The sequence below is a fragment of the Pollicipes pollicipes genome, unplaced genomic scaffold (genome assembly GCF_011947565.3).
Source record: "Pollicipes pollicipes isolate AB1234 unplaced genomic scaffold, Ppol_2.1 Scaffold_6686;HRSCAF=7923_pilon_pilon_pilon, whole genome shotgun sequence".
Classification (NCBI taxonomy): domain Eukaryota; kingdom Metazoa; phylum Arthropoda; class Thecostraca; order Pollicipedomorpha; family Pollicipedidae; genus Pollicipes; species Pollicipes pollicipes.
In genome coordinates, this window is record NW_023596921.1 from 14,053,151 (window position 1) to 14,073,650 (window position 20,500).

The 20,500-nt window shown below is 60.6% G+C and overlaps 1 protein-coding gene across 1 annotated transcript in view; it reads left to right on the forward strand.

Moving 5' to 3' along the window:
- LOC119107951 (histone-lysine N-methyltransferase eggless-like) overlaps positions 1-20,173 on the forward strand; it is a 32,767-nt gene extending 12,594 nt beyond the window's left edge. The window contains 19 exon segments of the mRNA XM_037231541.1: positions 4,191-4,298; positions 4,763-4,939; positions 6,244-6,458; positions 6,876-7,075; positions 7,810-8,009; positions 8,450-8,527; positions 8,594-8,665; positions 9,138-9,280; positions 9,743-9,941; positions 10,264-10,431; positions 10,903-11,048; positions 11,483-11,660; positions 12,009-12,153; positions 13,500-13,581; positions 13,584-13,652; positions 16,169-16,308; positions 17,663-17,808; positions 19,965-20,130; positions 20,133-20,173. Coding sequence (XP_037087436.1) covers positions 4,191-4,298; positions 4,763-4,939; positions 6,244-6,458; positions 6,876-7,075; positions 7,810-8,009; positions 8,450-8,527; positions 8,594-8,665; positions 9,138-9,280; positions 9,743-9,941; positions 10,264-10,431; positions 10,903-11,048; positions 11,483-11,660; positions 12,009-12,153; positions 13,500-13,581; positions 13,584-13,652; positions 16,169-16,308; positions 17,663-17,808; positions 19,965-20,130; positions 20,133-20,173 — 2,673 coding nt within the window.
- The last annotated feature ends 327 nt before the right edge of the window (positions 20,174-20,500 follow it).

Below are 20,500 nucleotides of genomic sequence, written 5' to 3' on the forward strand. Positions count from 1 at the left end.
CGCTATCCATGGGTCTAACCGGCTGCAGGTTGCTGAGTGTACCAAACAGGGACGTCCTGTGGCAGAGCGTGACGAACAGTACCCCACGGCCTCGGCGCCCGTCGAGCAGAGCCACTCCCTCACGGAGCCCGTGTATGAGGGACGAGGCATGTGGTCAAAGGGTAAGTTGTTTCTGCTAGGGAAGTCCAAGGGTGGTGAGGTCATCCGCGTGCCTGTCCGAATGAGACGGGGCGCATTATGGGGTGGAAAATGTTACATTCTTTCAAAACCTGACCAGAGAGGCACAGTCCCAGGGGCCATCAACAGGTAGACACAGTCCCAGGGGCCATCAAACAGGTAGACACAGCCCCAGGGGACATCGGACAGGGAGGCGCAGTCCGAGGGGCCGTCGGACAGGGAGGCGCAGTCCGAGGGGCCGTCGGACAGGGAGGCGCAGTCCCATGGGCCGTCGGACAGGGAGACGCGGTTCTAGGGGTTGTTGGACAGGGAGGCGCAGTCCCAGGGGACGTCGGACAGGGAGGCGCAGTCCCATGGGCCGTCGGACAGGGAGACGCGGTTCTAGGGGTTGTTGGACAGGGAGGCGCAGTCCCAGGGGACGTCGGACAGGGAGGCGCAGTCCGAGGGGCCGTCGGACGGGGAGGCGCAGTCCGAGGGGACGTCGGACAGGGAGGCGCAGTCCCATGGGACGTCGGACAGGGAGGCGCAGTCCCAGGGGCCGTCGGACAGGGAGGCGCAGTCCGAGGGGCCGTCGGACAGGGAGGCGCAGTCCGAGGGGCCGTCGGACAGGGAAGCGCAGTCCGAGGGGACGTCGGACAGGGAGGCGCAGTCCGAGGGGCCGTCGGACAGGGAGGCGCAGTCCGAGGGGCCGTCGGACAGGGAGGCGCAGTCCCAGGGGCCGTCGGACAGGTAGACACAGCCCCAGGGGCCGTCGGACAGGGAGGCGCAGTCCCAGGGGACGTCGGACAGGGAGGCGCAGTCTCAGGGGACGTCAGACAGGGGGGCGCAGTCCCAGGGGCCGTCGGACAGGGAGACGCGGTTCTAGGGGTTGTTGGACAGGGAGGCGCAGTCCGGGGGGCTGTCGGACAGGGAGGCGCGGTTCTAGGGGTTGTCGGACAGGGAGACTTCCCTGGGGCCGTCGGACAGAGAGGCGCCCGAAGCTTCGACAGTCAAGAACGTACGCCACCCGAGTCTGCCAAACAGGAACACGTGGCCCCAGAGTATGTCAGTCAAGGAAACCTAGTCAGCCCGATGGCACAGTCTGCGCAGCAGGCGCCTGTTATTCCACGGTGTGCGAAACAGAGGTGCACAGGAAGAGAGTTTGTGGAACTGTGGCGCAATGCCATAAGCTGTGTCACGGCAGGACATGCGCCAGGTTTGGACAAGCAGACAGACGTCCGAAGCTTCGACAGGCAGTGTTGCCCTGTCCCAAGCTCTGGCAAACAAGAGAAGGTTCTCCGAAGCTCTGCTGTCGAGCATGGGTCCGCTACGCAGGGTTATGTCAAGCTGGGACACACTGCCTCGGGCTGCGACGAACTGAACCTCAGCTTTGCCGAAGGGGGAAATGCCGTTCCAGGGTGTAGCGGGCAAGTCCACGCCAGTTCAGTGTGTAGCCAGCGTGCGGTTCCAGAGCCGAACGAGGAGGGATACACCGCTCCAGCGTCAGGTCAACATACCGTCTCAGGGTCCGGGCAACAGGAGCTCTGTCCTCCGGTGTCTTACCAACGCATCGCCCCGAGGATAAGCCAGCAAACGTGCGCTGCTCATCTGTCAGGCAAAGTGCTACGGCGTCACCAGCTCGACAGGGACACACGAGTCCAGTGGCGGGCCTGCAGTGGGCCGGTGCTGGCGGCGAGGCGGACCCCGCTCCAGGTGACCACGATCCTGACTGCCGGCCGGGTGTTGTCTGGGTGGCCTCCTGGGCGCTCTTCCATCAGCGGCCACCTCAGCCAGCCGCTGCGGACGGTCCCGCGCCGCCCCCACCGCCGCAGCCGGCCGAGCCGCCGCAGCCACGCCCACCGCCGGTCAAAAGCTCCGGCACGACTGCGGCGCCGCCCGCCAGCGGTTACCCGCCGGACGGTCTGGGCTCGCCGCCGCCCGCGGCTGGCGGCGTTTCGTCGATGCCCCGGGCGCCGGCCGAGCCGAGGCTGCGCGTTCCGGTAGTGCCGTGGCCATCGCTTGACCAGACAGTGTCGCCCCAGTGGCAGGCACCAGCCCTGCTGTCGCCCCGAGCCCCGTCGGCTCGGCCGACACATCTGTCGTGGTCGGCGCCGCGGCCTCCTGCTCCTTGCGGGGCGCGCCTGGCCCTGGCAGTGCCGCCGCCTGGTCCGTGGCTCTCGCCGCCGGTGGCGGCCGTCGAGCCGCTGGGAGAGCGTGCGGCTGACGGACCGGGGCCTCACGGGGCCTCCGTGAGCCTGGACCCAGGCCTGCTCGGCTCAGTCGCCCGGAATCCCGGCCACAGTCTGCTGGGGGTCAAATACCGAGACGATCCTCGCCTGCCGGCTGAGAGGCCGCTGGCGTACCGGCCCAGTGTCGCGGTCAACTGAGGACGCGGCGGCGCCGGGCAGGCCGGTACCGACAGCAGCTAGCAGTGACGGGTGGCCGTCTCGACCGGCCCCGGCGCCGTCAGCTGAGGGCGCGGCGGCGCCGGGCAGGCCGGTGCCGACCACGGCTAGCAGTGACGGGTGGCCGTCTCGACCGGCGCCGGCGCCGTCCGGTGACCGTGTGGCCGGGCAGCGGAGCTGGAGGGCGCCGGCTCTCGGCGGCGCCGGTGGCGATCCTGGCGTCGGAGGGCAAGACTCCTGTCCTGCGGCGCCGCCAGCGGCCCGCGAGAGAGTGACGAGCGCGGCATCGGCTGAAGATGCCGCTCGGCCGCCGGCCGCGCCAGCCAGCCAGCCGCAGCGGCAGGAGGGACCGGCCTGCCTGGCCGGCGGCGTGCACCCTCCGCTGCCGACGAGTGGCTCCCCGCCGCAGAGGCGGCCGGTCGAGATGGCCGCCTCCACGCTGTACTCTCCGACCGGCGCGCTGCTGGGCGGCGCTGCCGGCCGTCGACCGCGCGCCTCCTTCACGGCCAGCGTGCCGCCACCGCTCGCCGAGCGCCAGGTCACTGCCGCCGCCCCCACCCCCGCCGTCGTGCGGTCCTGACGGTGCGCCGTCGGCAGCCTTGGCCGACAGGCGACGCCGTCAGCCGCAGCTGGGCGCTCGGCGCGCGCCAGCAGCCGAGCGTGCGGTCTTGTTTTGTCTATGCCAGTGCGTAACTGGGGCTAGGCTTCTTAGGTCGTGAAAGCACGTCCCAGACCGGAGGTGGCGAAATTTAAATATGTTCAGTATGCTAACAGCAGTTTTGTTAATGAGTCACGCTAAGAAAAGGTATGTTTTGGGATAAATGTTCTTACACCCAAACACACACACACACACACACACATATATATATATATATATATATATATATATATATATATATATATATATATATATGTATGTATGCTTTAACGCTCTTATTCATTCACATGATTGAGTATCCAAGACGTTAGGGTATACACCAGCTGCCCATTGTTTGCTACGCCAAAATCAAAGAATATATCTCGCAGGCATAAAATTACGGCGTATGGTGTACCTGTCTGTGGGAGTAGTTGTCGAGAGGAGTATCCGCTGCTTAGCGCCAGCTAGTTGGCCGGCCGGCAAACTGGGTTGGCGCTGGCTTGCGCGTTGGATGGTCTATTTCACGCAGTGCTTTCGTATGCCAAAAGCCAGTATAGGCAATCCTTGCATGCCTAGCGTTATGGTGCCTTTCGAGTTTCTGTGACATGTGTAGTAACGGTTACGAGATGCAGCAGATACGAACGTGTCACCTAGAAGCTGCCGCGTGCCCGTCTCATCATGTGATTGCCCCGCTGCCGGGCGCGACTATCACCGCTGCCGGGCGCGGTTGTCACCGCTGCTGAGCACGACTGTAATCTCTGCCGGGCGCGACTGTCACTGTTACTGGTCACGACTGTCCCCCCTACCGGGTGGGACTGTCACTGCTGCTGGGCGCGACTGTCGCCCCTACCGGGCGTGATTGTCACCGCTGCGGGGCACTACTGTCACCCCTACCGGGCGCGACTGTCGCTGCCGTCGGACGCGACTGTCATCGCCTGATCTCGAGGACGCTGGTGTCGCTCGCTGGCTGACACGGCTGCTGGCGTCGACAGAAGCTGCCGCCGGTCGACATATTCCACACGGAGGTGCAGCGCACCATCCACTATCCGGACGGACGCGTGTACGACCTGGACCCGGCCTACACGGCTCGCCAGCTGCCAGCCGCATCGCCGGCCATGCCGCCGCCGCCGGCGGCCGCGCCGCCGCCACCTCCGCCGCCGCTGACGCCGAAGCCGGGCCTGGGTCGCGGCCGCGGTGGCGGCGGCTCGCCCGGCGACAAGGCCGTCGGAGACGTGAGTGGGTCTGCCGGTCCTCGCCGCCACGGCGGCTCTGTGACCAGGCCTCAGCTGGCGCCGGCGCTTGCCTTGTAGAGTTCGACGGCGGCGTCCCGCGATTTGCGTTGCTTGGTCATAAAGGCGGGATCGCTGCCTTTTCCCCACAGCTTTTAGCTTTGAAAGATAAACATACGTAGGCGTTAAGACAAGTGAAGAGTTACTAGGATGCGTTATGGTGATGTGTCGTATTCGGCCCTTCATCCCTAGCTGATGTACCGCGGCGACTTGGTCCATGCGGGGCAGCAGCCTGGCCTCCGGACGAGCATGACGCTGGCTTCCGGTGCCGGCAGATCATGATCAGTGACGTGGTGCAGGTGGGGCGCACCAGTCTGCCGGTTGACCTGCCGCCGCTGGGCACTATACAGCGGCCCCTCGTCAAGCCCGGACAGCACGTGTTCGCCATGCATAGTGACACACTGTCGCCATGGTTCAAGGCGAAGGTCAAGGACGTCATGGTCAAGCAGAGCGTAAGTCAAGTGCCTGTCCGGCCCCAGGGAGCCAAAATGTGTCGTTGGTAGGACGAGCGTAACATCGCACACTGGGTCCGGCGCTAGTGCACGACAACCAGGTGTGTTCGAACGATCAGTGGACAACCTGAGCGTTGAGGTCTGGCTGCCAGTCGTGGGGAATGGGTTCTGCCCACGTCTTTTACGTCGGTGTCTGGCGAGCGCGCCGTGACGGGTCGTCTCGCCTTACTGTCGCCGCCGTGACGGGTCGTATCGCCTGACCGTCGCCGCCGTGACGGGTCGTGCCGTCTGACTGTCGTCGCCGTGACGGGTCGTGTCGTCTGACTGTCGCCGCCGTGACGGGTCGTGTCGTCTGATTGTCGTCGCCGTGACGGGTCGTGTCGTCTGACTGTCGCCGCCGTGACGGGTCGTGTCGTCTGACTGTCGCCGCCGTGACAGGTCGTGTCGCCCGGCTGTCACCACCGTGACGGGTCGCGCCGTCTGACTGTCGCCGCCGTGACGGGTCGTTGTGGTCTGACTGTCGCCGCCGTGACGGGCGGTATCGTCTGACTGTCGCCGCCGTGACGGGCGGTATCGCCTGACTGTCGTCGCCGTGACGGGTCGTGTCGTCTGACTGCCGCCGCCGTGACGGGTCTTGCCGTCTGACTGTCGCCGCCGTGACGGGTCGTGTCGCCTGACTGTCGCCGCCGTGACGAAGTGTGTCGCTTGACTGTCGCCGCCGTGACGGGCGGTATCGCCTGACTATCGTCGCCGTGACGGGTCGTGTCGTCTGACTGTCGCCGCCGTGACGGGTCGTGTCGTCTGACTGTCGCCGCCGTGACGGGTCGTGTTGCCCGACTGTCGCCGCCGTGACGGGTCGTGCCGTCTGACTGTCGCCGCCGTGACGGGTCGTGTCGTCTGACTGTCGCCGCCGTGACGGAGTGTGTCGCTTGACTGTCGCCGCCGTGACGGGCGGTGTCGTCTGACTGTCGCCGCCGTGACGGGCGGCATCGTCTGACTGTCGCCGCCGTGACGGGCGGTGTCGCCTGACTGTCGTCGCCGTGACGGGTCGTGTCGTCTAACCGTCGCCGCCGTGACGGGTCGTGTCGCCTGACTGTCGCCGCCGTGACGTGTCGTGGCGCCTGACTGTCGCTGCCGTGACGGGTCGTGTCGCCTGACTGTCGCCGCCGTGACGGGTCGTGTCGCCTGACTGTCGCCGCCGTGACGGGCCGTGTCGCCTGACCGTCACTGCCGTGACAGGCGGTGTCGCCTGACTGTCGTCGCCGCGACGGGCGGTGACGGTAGCTCCGCTGTGGTCCGTGCAGGGAATGCAGCTCCGCGTCAAGTTCGACTCGCCGCGCGTGACCTCCAACAAGAACCGCGTGGTGGAGGGCTCAGAGGTAGCGTACGTCAGCCAGTCGACAGTGCGGCTGCACGTGGGCGTGCGGGTGGTGGCCGCCTTCCGCGACCATCAGCAACAGACGCCCACATTCTACTCGGGCACGATCGCCGAGGCGCCCAAGACCATGAATGGCTACAGGTGCGCCGCTCCGCTGTCGTCGGCCGTCCTGATGTGCCGTTATGAGCGTACCGGAGACCCAATGGTGACGTGGCCACTTACAGTTGGTGTAATGTTCACCTAGCACGCATACATTTAGGGCCTAAGTTGCCTAGCTCATTTTCGTTGATGTTCCTTGTAATATGTCATCAAAGTGGTCGCTGCTTAAACCTTATGTGCTGGAGCAGCCAGCGTCAAATGCTTGATGTACCGGCAGTTGCACAGGAAGTGCTCATTCGTGGCGGTGTTCCCAGTCGCATAATGGCGCACGTACAATGCCCGCAACATCTTATCAAATGTGTCAGTAGACATCGCAGTATTCGTTATCCGCACATAGCCGATCATTACCGTCGGTCATGGAACGCGCTTACATGACGTGCGTGTGGTCCCACAACGCAGGTACCTGATCTTCTTCGACGACGGGTACGCGGCGTACGTGCAGCACCGGGAGCTGAAGCTCATCTGCCAGCCCTCCAAGGTGGTGGCCGACGACGTGCACCCGGACTGTCGCGAGTTCGTCGCCAAGTACCTGGCCCAGTTCCCCGAGCGGCCCATGGTCAAGCTGCAGAAGGGCCAGGTGGTGAAGACCGAGTGGGGCGGTGAGAGCTGGCGGCTGCGCAGGCCGCGCGTACCCCGGGGCCGGCTCGGTGGACGGGTTGGCTGCTCCCGCGGCGTTGGCTGCAATCGCGAAACAACACCGTGTCTGTTGGTGCCCTGTCGATAGCTGCCGAAAGAAGGCAGCGTCTCCGTTGGTGGCCTGTCGATAGCTGCCGAAAGAAGGCAGCGTCTCTGTTGGTGCCCTGTCGATAGCTGCCGAGAGAAGGCAGCGTCTCGGTTGGTGCCCTGTCGATAGCTGCCGAGAGAAGGCAGCGTCTCTGTTGGTGCCCTGTCGATAGCTGCCGAGAGAAGGCAGCGTCTCTGTTGGTGCCCTGTCGATAGCTGCCGAGAGAAGGCAGCGTCTCGGTTGGTGCCCTGTCGATAGCTGCCGAGAGAAGGCAGCGTCTCTGTTGGTGCCCTGTCGATAGCTGCCGAGAGGAGGCAGCGTCTCTGTTGGTGCCCTGTCGATAGCTGCCGAGAGAAGGCAGCGTCTCGGTTGGTGCCCTGTCGATAGCTGCCGAGAGAAGGCAGCGTCTCGGTTGGTGCCCTGTCGATAGCTGCCGAGAGGAGGCAGCTTCTCTGTTGGTGCCCTGTCGATAGCTGCCGACGTCGGACCGTGCTGCATCTGCGCTGGCTGCAGTCCTCTGTACCAGAGCCGCCTCCGCGGACGTGATGCGCGCCGGCGTGCGTCGCGGACCATTCCGGTGTGTAACGCCCGACTGCGCCCGGCCGGCAGGCAAGTGGTTGCCGGCGCGCGTGGCCGAGGTGGACGCCTCGCTGGTCAAGATGGCGTTCGAGTCGGAGCGCCGCTCCGAGTGGATCTACCGCGGCTCGACGCGGCTGGCGCCCATGTACGCCGAGCTGGTGTCGCACCAGCCGCGCAAGCTCGGCACCGGTGCGCGCAGGAACATCCTGAACGCCGTCAACGTCGGCAAGGTCAGCGGCGGCACCGCGTGACCGGCCATGACAGGCCGGCGCGCCGAGCTCCGGGGAAGCAGCGTTGGCCAGCTGATTTTGATGTCGTTCACTTGTGCAACAAGTTTGGGAAATGCTGGTCGCTATAACGTCGCTGATCTTGTTGCTGTGCACGAGTGTAATCGGGGGCTTGTCAGTAAAAGCAATCTTTCGAGTGGCTTAATGTTGGTTATACTTTTGTCACTGCCAATCGCAAGACGCCCACTCATCATGTTGTGCAGCTGCAGTAACGGATTGACCGTTTGGCACGAACAAGCTGCCAGCAGCCCAACATTGCCGCTGCCACGCCATGGCGCCTGACGGCCTGACCGGTGTGTGAGACCGCGTTCTGTCTCCCGGCGGCCGGTCCGTCCAAGCCTCCGCCACCCGCTCCGCCGCTCACCGGGCCGGCTTATCTTCAGAAAAATCGCGTATACGTCGAGTACACTCGACACTCTGAGCAAGAAGAAGAGTCGGCCGAGGAGACGGCGGCGGCGGCGGCGCTTCGCCGCCCGCCGCGCGCCGTCGCCCGCAAGAGCACGACGCCGGCGGCGCAGGAGGTGACGCCGCCGCCGCCGCCCACCGACCGATTTATCTCGCCCATTTCACCCATGGAGGGCGACGGCCAGATCACAGAGGTGAGGCACGTCAAGCCAGGGCACGGCTGGGCCCGGCCGGCGCGGGGTGCCGACCACCGCGCTCCTGTCGGTCAGGTGCGCTAAGTTCGAACCTGGTCTCATTGGTGTCGAGACCAGGGAGCAGGCATGCTGGAATAACGAAGCTAGTTCATTCCAGTCATTGTGCGCATGAGTGATCGGATAAATGGAATCATGCGGGTGTGCCTTCCGTGTGGCTTTCGAACGTCCCGTGGCGATGTGACGGTTGTCGGTGTGACTCATGGCCGGCCCCTGTGAGGCCTCGCTGCTGATATGCGGCCGGGTGGGACTGAGCGCCGCCGGTCGAGCCTTGACCGGGCGTCAGTGGGTGGCCGGGCCCGGCGAGGCCCCACTGCTGACATGCGGCCGGGTGGGACTGAGCGCCGCCGGGCGAGCCTTCGCTGGGCGTCAGTGGGTAGCCGGCGTCACCGCTCAGCTGTCCGCCTGTCGCCAGATCAGCAGCAAGCCTCGCGTCACGCCGCGGCGCCTGCAGCCGCACGCCTGCGGCCGAGCCTGCATCCGCAACTTCAGCGTCGACATGGCCCGGCTCAAGGGCGTCAACCCGCTGCTGATGCCCATGATGAGCGGCTGGATACGGTAAGGCGGCCGCCGGACGCGGCCTGGCTGACCGCAGTGCTGCGGCGTCACCACCGAGCGACGCACGCGTTATTCTGTTTGTACTGTGATAAGGTGCTTGTCGAATCCATTGGTTAACGTGCAGGTACAGTTTTAGGTCCGTGTGACTTGATGCCGCTCTGTGTCAGATAGCAGAAAAGAACCACCATATCGACTCTCGCGTTTTTTCGTTCGGTTTGTTGGGTTTCGTTGTCCAGACACTCGCGGTTGTGATGGGAGGACGGCGTCGGGCCCTTGGGGCAAGTAGCTGCTCTCTCTCGGACGGACGATGCTGAAGACACGCTGAGCTGAAAGTTAGCGAGCATAGCATCAGGGCAGCACGCTGGTGCCGCCGCGCTGGAGTGTGCTGGGAGCTGCCGCCGCTGGGTGTCAGGGCGTGTCACGCCGTCGCCGCGCGGGCTGACGGCCGGCCGTGTTCGGCAGCGAGATCGTGCGCCACCGGACCAGCAAGCGGACCGTGCTGTACCGGGCGCCGTGCGGCCGCCGCCTCCGCTCGCTCGACGAGGTGTTCACCTATCTGCGCCGCACCGACTGCAAGCTGGAGATCGACTGCTTCTGCTTCGACTTCTGGGTCCACTGCTTCACCGAGTTCGAGCCGGCCAGGAAGTTCTGCAGCATTAAGGTTAGCCGAGTTGGTGTGGCCGGTCTCACTTCAAGACAGCAGTCGGTGGCTGGCGTTGTGCGTTCTTCTGTGACTGGTAGCACAGTCCGCTCAGTGCGGTTGGACGCAAGATGCTGGAGGCAGCGCGTCGGCTCGCGTTACGCCTTACCTTCGTGTTAACCCCGCATGTTGAGGTGCCAGGAACGTCATACTCCTCCCGTACCCCCACCCACCTGCCAGGCCCAGCGAAGCGGCTCTGTGGCCAGCTGGTGCGGATTCGGGACTTAAGGCGGATGGGCGCAAGTGTTTGTCGCTGGTTTGAGTAACGCCAGGCCGTTGGCAGGACATATCCTACGGGAAGGAGAACGTGGCGGTGTCGTGCGTGAACTCGCTGAACCGCGACTACCCCGACTACGTGGAGTACAGCACGCGGCGGCTGCCTACCAGTGGCGTGCAGCTCAACCTGGACTCCAACTTCCTGACCTGCTGCGACTGCACTGACGACTGCCAGGTACGCGGCCGGCCCCGCTGCCCGCTCGTCCCGCCGAGGAGGCGGTGTTCATCGGGTGCGCTGCGAATTCGTACGTGTAATGTGCACCTGAAGAGACCGCGCCCTTTGTCTCGGCGACGCCATGATGAACAGTAAAAGGTTTGAGCGGCGGCCGTCCGGGTCCGCGGCGCGCCGGGTCGGGTCACGACCCCGCCTGACCGGGCCGGGCCGCGGTCTGAGGCCGGCCAGGTCGGCAGGGGCCGACACCGAGCGGCCGTTCCCGGCCGCCGCCGTCTCGAGGCTCTGGCGGCGGCGCCCGGACAGCCGGACAGGCCCGCCGCTGCGACTCTGACGCGGCCCGGCGGGCGGCGGACCCGACGCCGCCAGCGAAGGATGACACTGCCCCCTGACACCGGCGAGCGCCGCCGGCGCCGGGCCCGCGCGCGCGCCGCCCCTGACCGCCGCCGACCGGCCGGCCCGCCTCGCCGTCAGGACAAGCAGAAGTGCTCCTGCTGGCAGTCCACCATCCAGGGCACGGCGTTTGGGCCCACCGGCCAGGTGGACGAGACGGCCGGCTACCACTACCGCCGCCTCATCAACGGCAACGTCATCACCGGCATCTACGAGTGCAACGACAGGTGCGCTAGTCCGTCTCCGTAGCGGTGGACGCCGGGGAGTGGACGGGGACGACGCGAGGAAGCGTTGTGATAGGCAATGGTGAAGTGAACTTGTACCTGATGTGTAGAAAAGACTGATTCATAAAATTGCGACAAAAGCTTTTAGATTCTACATCGTGAACGTCATGCTTGGTTGTATTTGTTATGTTTGTCTGTGGCCCAGGCATGCGTGCCGTACCATGTGCTAATTCTGGTCTGTACGCGGCGTCAGATCACATTTGTTGATGTGCCTTGGGTTTGGTGAACGTTTTCCCAGGTGATGACGAGTGTAATGCGTACCGGTGTTCGCCTATCTTTCGCATCTGTTTCATGCCTTTTGGTGCAGCTGGCGTGGTTGTGCCTGCCTTGTGTGTGCGTGCCGTGTTGTTGGACGGCCGTGTGCGTGCTCCCGGCAGGTGTAAGTGCCGCTCCAGCTGCCTGAACCGGGTGTGCCAGCATCCGCTGCGGCTGCGCCTGCAGGTGTTCAAGACACTGCGCCGCGGCTGGGGCATCCGCTGCTTGGACGACATCCCCAAGGGCGGCTTCATCTGCGTGTACGCCGGGCAGCTGCTCACAGAGTCCGGTGCCAACGAGGTGCGTGCGGTGCCGGGGCCTGGCGCCGGTCGGGAGGCGCCTGGGCCTGACGCCGGTCGGGAGGCGCCGGGGCCCACGCCAGTTGGAATGCGTCGGAGCCTAACGCCAGTTGGGAGGCGTCGGGGCCTAGCGCTAGTTGGGGGGCGTCGGGGCCTGGCGTTGGTGGGGAGACGTCAGGGCCTAGCGCCAGTCGTGAGGCGCCGGGGCCGTCCTGCCCCCTGTTGTCTGCCCTGTGGCCGCCGACCCGCTCTGGGGCCTGTCCTATGGTGCTGCCCCCATTTGTCTGTCCTGTCCCGGCCCGCGCTGGAGCCTGGCGCGTGCTCATCCGGGCTCGCCACCACGCCACAGGACGGCAAGAACTATGGCGACGAGTACCTGGCCGAGCTGGACTACATCGAGGTGCTAGAGCGGCTCAAGGAGGGCTACGAGTCGGACGTGGTCGACGACGAGCAGAGCAGTAGCGACGAGAAACAGGACGACGACAAATCAGACGGTCAGTGGCTGCCGCCCCGCCCCACGCATGTCCTCTGCGATAGCTCAACAAAGGTTTGACTTCATCACGAGCCGTACTGAGCAAGAACGCGGCGGATCTTCCCTTCTGGGCATGCGTGTGTTAATGATTGGATGGACGTGTGGCCAAAAAGCACACCAGAAACGGCACACAGCAGCCCGCTGTTCGACGTGCGTATGCATCGCGACCCAAGAGCTGGTCGGTCGTCAGTAGCATCGCCGTCGCTGCGAGTGCACAGCGGCCACTGTCGCTGCTCGCTGCGAGTGCACAACGGTCGCTGTCGCTGTGAGTGCACAGCGGCCGCTGTGTCCTACCTTCACTGCACCCAAGCGACTTCATCCTCGCGCGTCGTGATGTTTGTGGGTTGGCGGAAGCACCGGTGCCGTTCGCTGAGGACCGCCATTCTAAGGAGCTTTTGTGAGCTTGCACGAAGTACGGATATCCGGTGCAATTTCCGTGCCTACTATTCAACGTACCGACACCGTACCCGTACGGAACGAGACCAGGTGGGCTGCGAAGCGACACTGTTCGACCGGACAGCGGGGGGGGGGGGGGCTGCATGGGGCAGGCTGCATGTGTCGGCCACGAGTGGGCCGAGAGCCCCGTGGGGAGGGGGATCCCGACCGGGTACACAGCGGACATGCGCAGGGTAAAGGGTTTAAGCTTGGCGGTTGGCATTCCACGCGCATGCACGCCTGCCCCACCGACAACCACTTTCCTTCGTCCCATAGCCCTGAAATTATCATTTTCGGTCGAAAGGGCTCTAATTCAGACCACCAATGCACGGTCTAGCCGCCCGGTCCAGCTCCAACTCTCCCGAAAGCAACTCGGTGCCTTCAGTTTGGATTCGTAATATTGTCATATAAGTAGCCTAAATTGATTGGGCGTGCAAAATAACCTCCCTAACTTGTTTAGGTAGAACGCACGGAATATTGTATCCTGGGGTCCATGCTAACGTCAAAAATATGATGAATTGTTACAGCAAGATAGAAAGCGCGTAGCAATAGTGAAGATACAGGATAAAGCGGGCGGGTGTGCCGACATTTTTCACGGATTTGACCTCAAAATGAAAAATTATGAAAAATTGCACGGATCACGGATTGATTTTGGTAAACTCAATTCGTACCATAGTTCGTAGTTGTCATGTCGTATTCGTAGTCGTCATATCGTTGTCATATCGTTCGTAAGTTGTCATATTCTAAACCACCTGCCGCGTCAGGTTATGACTGTGTACGTATGTGACTGGTAAGCGTTTGACGTCGTGTTCGGAGCGGCCTGAGGTACAGCCGCCGCCGCCATCCCCTGACGTCTGCCGTGTCTGACGCCAGACGACGGCTCGCCTGAGGCCGAGGACGACGACTCCTCCTCCGGGCCGCAGTCGTCCGAGTCGACGCGTCGGCGCGGCGCCGCGCGCGACGACGACTTTGTGCCGCGCAAGGAGATCGGTGGCACGGCGACCAGGACCTGCGCCGCTCCAACAGGTGAGCCGCGCCAGCCGGCGCCGGCGCAGGGGCGAGCGCCAGCTGCCTGATGACCAGGGCCGTGTGACGAGGTGGAACAGGCTGCCGCCTGAGCGGACGACACGCTGTTGGATACCAGGCCTTCAGGTCATGCCATCATGGCGAGGGCAGTGGGCGCGCCCGAAAGCCTCAATCATCATCATCATCATCAGATCATGCCATTGCGGTGGACATGGAATCAGCTACTTTGGGTAGTCATCTTGTCGCTGCCCGGCGGCGAAGGCTAGCTAGAAACATTGGTAACCCTCCTCCAACAGCGGATGACACCCATTGAGTCTGCGACAAAGGGCTTTTTTTAAAAAAAAGCAATGTGGCACATGTTGAGATTCATGTATAAAAAACTCGGATTGCACAAGACGCAATCCGAACCTTTTGAATGGATGGATTTCTGAGGTCAGAACTGGTGCTAAGCAATGTTTGTTCTGTGGGCTTGGCCCCTATCATCCGGTCAGGCAATACCAGGTCATCGGCAGAATTTGGGGCCAACAATTTGACATGCTGCAATGCTCGACGCGGTTCGTCCTGGCCTCTGACGTCACCTGACCTTTAGCGCGGCCACCGGTCGCAGGCCATACACGTCAACAACGAATAGTGAGAGCTTAAAGCGACTTGAGCCTACCTCGCCACGGGTTGGCTCGACACGCAGGCGCTCTAACCTATTGAGATGTGGGAACGGACAACACAAGCCATGGGGACGAACAATTTAGGCAGGTTATGCTTGTAAATTGATGCAAGGAAAGTGCGTTGACCCCAATGTAGATCAAAGCCTTTGAATTTCACGGTTGTCACCCATCCCACTCTCGATTGATGCTAAGTAAATTGAAGTAGTGGCGACGGGGTCGAACCCCGGCCAGGATTATCCTGAACACATCTTGTGTTTTTTGCATAGATGAAAAGTCTCCCTTCTTAATATGTGCGTTTGCTTTTTTGCACGCGCTGTGAATGACACCGTTGTCGCGCGCGCGGACGAAATGATGCTGTGGAGCGCCACACAGATGGAGTCCATCGGGTGTGCGCATCTAACCATGATCAGTGCAACTGTCTTCGCTCTGCTTCTGGATAAAAGTCCCTAGAAGATAAAGGCGTGCAGACAAAGTTGTATGATATTGGAGGACAGTGACCTGTCTTGGCCCGTCTGGGCCGTCACGCTTTTTAGACACTGATACCGTCGTTGCCGCCGATTGCAGCTGCATGTGACGTTAAACAATACTAAGCGCAATTCCATAAACGACCCCGTTGCTTTTTTTCAATGCATTTGGGCGCACGCTGTTTGATAAATGGGATTGTATGGCAGCATGTCAAGTTCAGCAGAATCTAGTGCTCCCCACTCTATTAACGAAGGCAGCGTGAAACTCCTTTGACGCGGAAAAACTACACCGCAGTTCCTGTTGAAACTGGTCGCAGCTCCCGACGCCCGATGTCGCAGCGGCGTTAGACGAACACGGTCGTGGCGAGGGAGACGCACAGCCGTATTACCAGCACAGCGTGAGGCGGTGTGTGCGGCCGGCGCTCGGTCGCTGGCGCGGACCATGTCCTCTGGGACGTGTTTCAAGATTAAATGTCATAGCTGGCTGGGTGTAGCAGTTACCGGCGTCGGACCGGTGTCAGCGTAGGCGTACACCGTGTTGTGCAGATCACTCGACGCAGATGTCACAAGCTCAACACCATTGTGTGAAGCGGCCATTGGCCCGTGCCGGTGGCCATACCCGCAGGCTCCCATTTTTTAAGCGGGGATGTTAAGGTCTGAAAGCCACACCAGTGGACTTTGTTAGCAAACTCACGAACCGACCCCCCTACCTCCGTGCGTCTTTTAGACACCACGAATGGTTCCCACATGTGTTCGACTCCAATGTATCAGGTTTGAATTGCATCTTCCTGTCGGTAATTGTTACACTGCGCTGATAAATAAGCTACGCAGATGAACGTGTGTAAGCCATTAGTATGCTTTTGTATGGGGGAGGGGAGGGGGGCTGTGAAAGTGTCGAACTTTGATTTCTTTGCCCGTAGAGTATATGTGCTATACTGCGTGCGCTTAGCGTACACACCGATAATGCTTCAAGATTGATCAAGATTCGGTTGATTGGCCCACTGCCTGTCTGGCAGCTGTAACGTGAAGCTGCAGCCGACGTCTGTATAAACCATTACGTACACAATGACAGCGGACTCATTTCTACTTCTTAATGTATGGTCCTGATTTGCAGTTGTTGGGAATGTACTTTATCAGTGATTAGCTGTACTTGTCAATTAATATTCCTTTGTATTACAGCTGTAATAAGTGCTCGAGCTTTTGTTCTTGTCAGGTTTTGTATTAGCACGTGCACAGCGTTTCTCTTCTTCCCAATCGCACAAATGCCATCATTTGGCGAAAAAATGACATTCGACGATTTCATGAGTGATGCCAAAGCCTCTTTTCACGGTTGGTGCAGGTGCAGATATAGTTTATTGTCATAATCGGCAACTGATCTGTCCCAAATCAGGTCACGGCAAGCCAAATCAAAGGAAGTGGAAGAGCAAGAAACGAAGAAAAAGAAAACTACCGTCTCCAAGAGCGTGGAAGCAAAGAAAACTGCGCCACCAGATACTACAGCAAAGTCCGACAATAAGAAAGCAGAGACAGGTATCAAACACCCTTTAAGTCGGGCGATGGGCTATCGCTTATGGCCCAAACTTGGTTGGCTGCCTTTTAGTAATCGGCATGTCGTGCGTGAAATGGGCGTTCATTCATTTGTGTATGCGGTGCTGCAAAGAGGCTGGTCTCAATTGGGAGCGTGTTCCTATTTGCTTTTGTTTGCAAGTGTTTGCAACCAGTGTTGTTTGGAAACAAAGCTGTGCGATCTGCACCACATGCCTTTGTTTTTCACGTTGCCCAGACCCGTCCTGACCCGCTGTGTGCCCGTGTGACCCCAGAGGTCTTACCGTAGGCTGTCCCCACCCTCCCTGACCCGCTGTGTGCCCGTGTGACCCCAGAGGTCTTACCGCAGGCTGTCCCCACCCTCCCTGACCCGCTGTGTGCCCGTGTGACACCAGAGGTCTTACCGCAGGCTGTCCCCACCCGTCCTGACCCGCTGTGTGCCCGTGTGACTCCAGAGGTCTTACCGCAGGCTGTCCCCACCCGTCCTGACCCGCTGTGTGCCCGTGTGACTCCAGAGGTCTTACCGCAGGCTGTCCCCACCCTCCTGACCCGCTGTGTGCCCGTGTGACTCCAGAGGTCTTACCGCAGGCTGTCCCCACCCTCCTGACCCGCTGTGTGCCCGTGTGACACCAGAGGTCTTACCGCAGGCTGTCCCCACCCTCCTGACCCGCTGTGTGCCCGTGTGACTCCAGAGGTCTTACCGCAGGCTGTCCCCACCCTCCTGACCCGCTGTGTGCCCGTGTGACTCAGAGGTCTTACCGCAGGTTGTCCCCACCATCCTGACCCGCTGTGTGCCCGTGTGACTCCAGAGGTCTTACCGCAGGCTGTCCCCACCATCCTGACCCGCTGTGTGCCCGTGTGACTCCAGAGGTCTTACCGCAGGCTGTCCCCACCATCCTGACCCGCTGTGTGCCCGTGTGACTCAGAGGTCTTACCGCAGGCTGTCCCCACCATCCTGACCCGCTGTGTGCCCGTGTGACCCCAGAGGTCTTACCGCAGGCTGTCCCCACCATCCTGACCCGCTGTGTGCCCGTGTGACTCCAGAGGTCTTACCGCAGGCTGTCCCCACCATCCTGACCCGCTGTGTGCCCGTGTGACTCCAGAGGTCTTACCGCAGGCTGTCCCCACCATCCTGACCCGCTGTGTGCCCGTGTGACTCAGAGGTCTTACCGCAGGCTGTCCCCACCATCCTGACCCGCTGTGCGCCCGTGTGACCCCAGAGGTCTTACCGCAGGCTGTCCCCACCCTCCCTGACCCGCTGTGCGCCCGTGTGACTCAAAGGTCTTACCGCAGGCTGTCCCCACCCGTCCTGACCCGCTGTGCGCCCGTGTGACCCCAGAGGCGGACCGGGCGGGCGGACCGGGCGCCGGCCGTCTCTCACTGCCCGACGATGACTACAAGTCAGTACGGGAGCAGTTCGGCGCCGACGAGTACTGCTACATCATGGACGCCAAGACCATTGGCAACCTGGGCCGTTACCTAAACGTGAGCCACACCGCGTGACGGCGCCGCGCTCCGTCGCGTGATGGGGCCCGCGCTCGGTGGGGGTGCGCTGTGCTGTGATTGTGCTGGGTCACGCTCGGTGATGTGAAACATCATAGGGTTGGCTTCCAGAACCATGGTTCATAATGTTGGACTCATTATAGGGGGTGTCCCCCTTTTATATGGGGTTTTTGGGGTGAAAGCATCATGTTGAAGACCTTTTGGTGCAGTTCACAGCCCTGCCCTTCTTAACACGCCCTGGGGTGGGGGGTCAAAGTGACCCCCCGAAGGTTTTCCGGAATGGTTTCCGAACGGTGCGGTGTAGCCGCGCCAGTTTTGCACAGCTGTAGACAATTGCATAGCGGATCGTTTAACATCAAACATTTAGGTGTACTCTCGATGGTCACTGACCTATGGCAGGTCAAAGTCAGGCCATGGTTTCAGCGAAGACAATTTCTAGGGAGTCCTTCAATCTGATCTAACAACGGAGTGTTAGACAAAGCCATACATCTCTGAAAGACTTTCTTAGGCAACACAGCAGTTGAATGAGCAAATTACATTGACCTAAGGTCAGATATAAAGGTCACACCAAGGTCAAAACCAACTTGTTTTGTTACTCTAGGGCTTGCTGTATGGAGTAGTTGCTGGTGCTCATTTCGAATTTATTGATAGCAGGAACCGCGTTATACATCTTCCATGGACTTCTTAGAGGTCAGAATAGGTCTGACCTAGAATGACCGACGTCAACATTTTGTTTTAGGAACAAACTGCCTAGCGTAATCTTTGTCGCTTAGTCAAATGCAAAAGTCAAGGCAATCTTGCATTGTTTTGGTCACCTTGGCCTTCAAAAGGTCAAACAAGATCACTCACCTTGAATGAGCATGTGACGTTTTGCTTAAAAACGGTTAGCTAGGTTCTGGGGACACTTTGGAGACCAGCCTGGAACTTGACCTTGACCAAGCCATGCGTTGATCAAGGTCGAAAAAAGTTGGATGTTGGAGTCGTTCATATCTGGCGTTCGTGAGCTCGAATTTCATATGTAATGGTCGTCAGTCGGCTCTCAACCAGTGTTGTGCAATGTCCGATGACGTAATCAAACAGTGACTCATCGAAGAACATATTTACTAGACAAAGAAATTGTGTTGTCTGGAGCAGTCCTTTCTACTTGAAATTATACCAAAAGTTACAAGTGAACGTGTTCCATCATATTTGATGTTTGATTCAAAATCTTCAAATGTGAAACATTCCTGTTAAGCCACTACGTTTCTTAGACAAAGACTTGCACAGAAGTTCGTGCTATCAAAGGTACGTGCTGCAAACAGGTTCTTAAATGTTCGTGAGCGATGTGGCTCGCAACGATAGGCGTTGGATTGGAAAAGATTCTTATGCAAAAGATGAGTTTATGTATGTTGGTGTTACCTAAATTCGGGCTCGTCACATGAACCAGTCATCATTGAATGCAATCGGGAATGGATTTTATTCGTATTGAAGGTGTGCCGTAGCAATTGTTGTATGCAACAAGTTTGCAAACAAAATAGTTCACGGAAGTGTAAGTTCTGGGCGGCAGTGGGCTCTTCAAGACATTTTTCTGAATCTGACGCGCAATAGAAATGATCGTTACTGTTAAAGGTGTAATAGGAAACTTACACGAGGTGAAATTTGGGAAGTTAGAACCGTACACGCAACCTCGCCTTAAATCTTCCTGGAGTTTAATTTCTGCTTTGGCCTAAACCACTAGGTCCTGACCCCACCAGTCCTAGTGGTGGCTACGCCCATGGATCGGCCCTGGGCCAAATGTGTTTATGTATCTTCCTGACAAGAATTTTACCCAATGCTTGTGTAAATGGGCTGGTCATTTCCAGGTCAAACAACATTTGTATAGCCATATGCCCGCGCGCCTTTCAAAATCTGCGGTTACAGAGACGCCCAGTGTAAGGTTAAGCACCTTCGCATGTAAGGCAGCATACACCTACCGTGCTCTGTCTGCTCGTGCCCGGTATCAGTGCGCAGCTTTGCCAGGCCTGCGACGAACAGCGGGACGGGCGGACAGTGGACCGTTCTGATGGACTTGTATGCTCGAGTGACTTGGCTTCAGGTGGTGTCGCCCCTAGTCCGTCTGTCCCCGGCTCCCGTCCGACCGTGTACCATGTCTTTCACAGCACAGCTGCTCGCCGAACGTGTTCGTGCAGAACGTGTTCGTGGACACGCACGACCTGCGCTTCCCATGGGTGGCGTTCTTCGCGCTGTCCTACATCCGCGCCGGCACAGAGCTTACCTGGGACTACAACTACGAGGTTGGCTCGGTGCCCGGCGAAGGTGATGTACTGCCCACTGCGGCAGTCAGGAGTGTCGCGGCCGCCTGCTGTAGCGCCCTGCTCACGGGCGCGTTGCAGCGGCCGCCGACCGACTGGTGATGTTCTGCCACTGCGGGCAGTCAGGAGTGTCGCGGCCGTCTGCTGTAGCACCCTGCCTCATGGGCGCGTGTCGGGAGCGGGCGGCGGCTGCCGACGGACCGGTGACTGTACTGTCGATGCGGCGGTCAGGAATGTCGCGGCCGCTGCTGTAGCGCCCTGCTCACGGGCGCGCGCAGCGGCCGCCGGCTGTAGTGCTCTGCTACAATACATCCCGGAGCGATGTACTGCCACTGCGGCACGTGATCTAGGATGATGAAGTCAGGAATGTCGCGGCCGCCTGC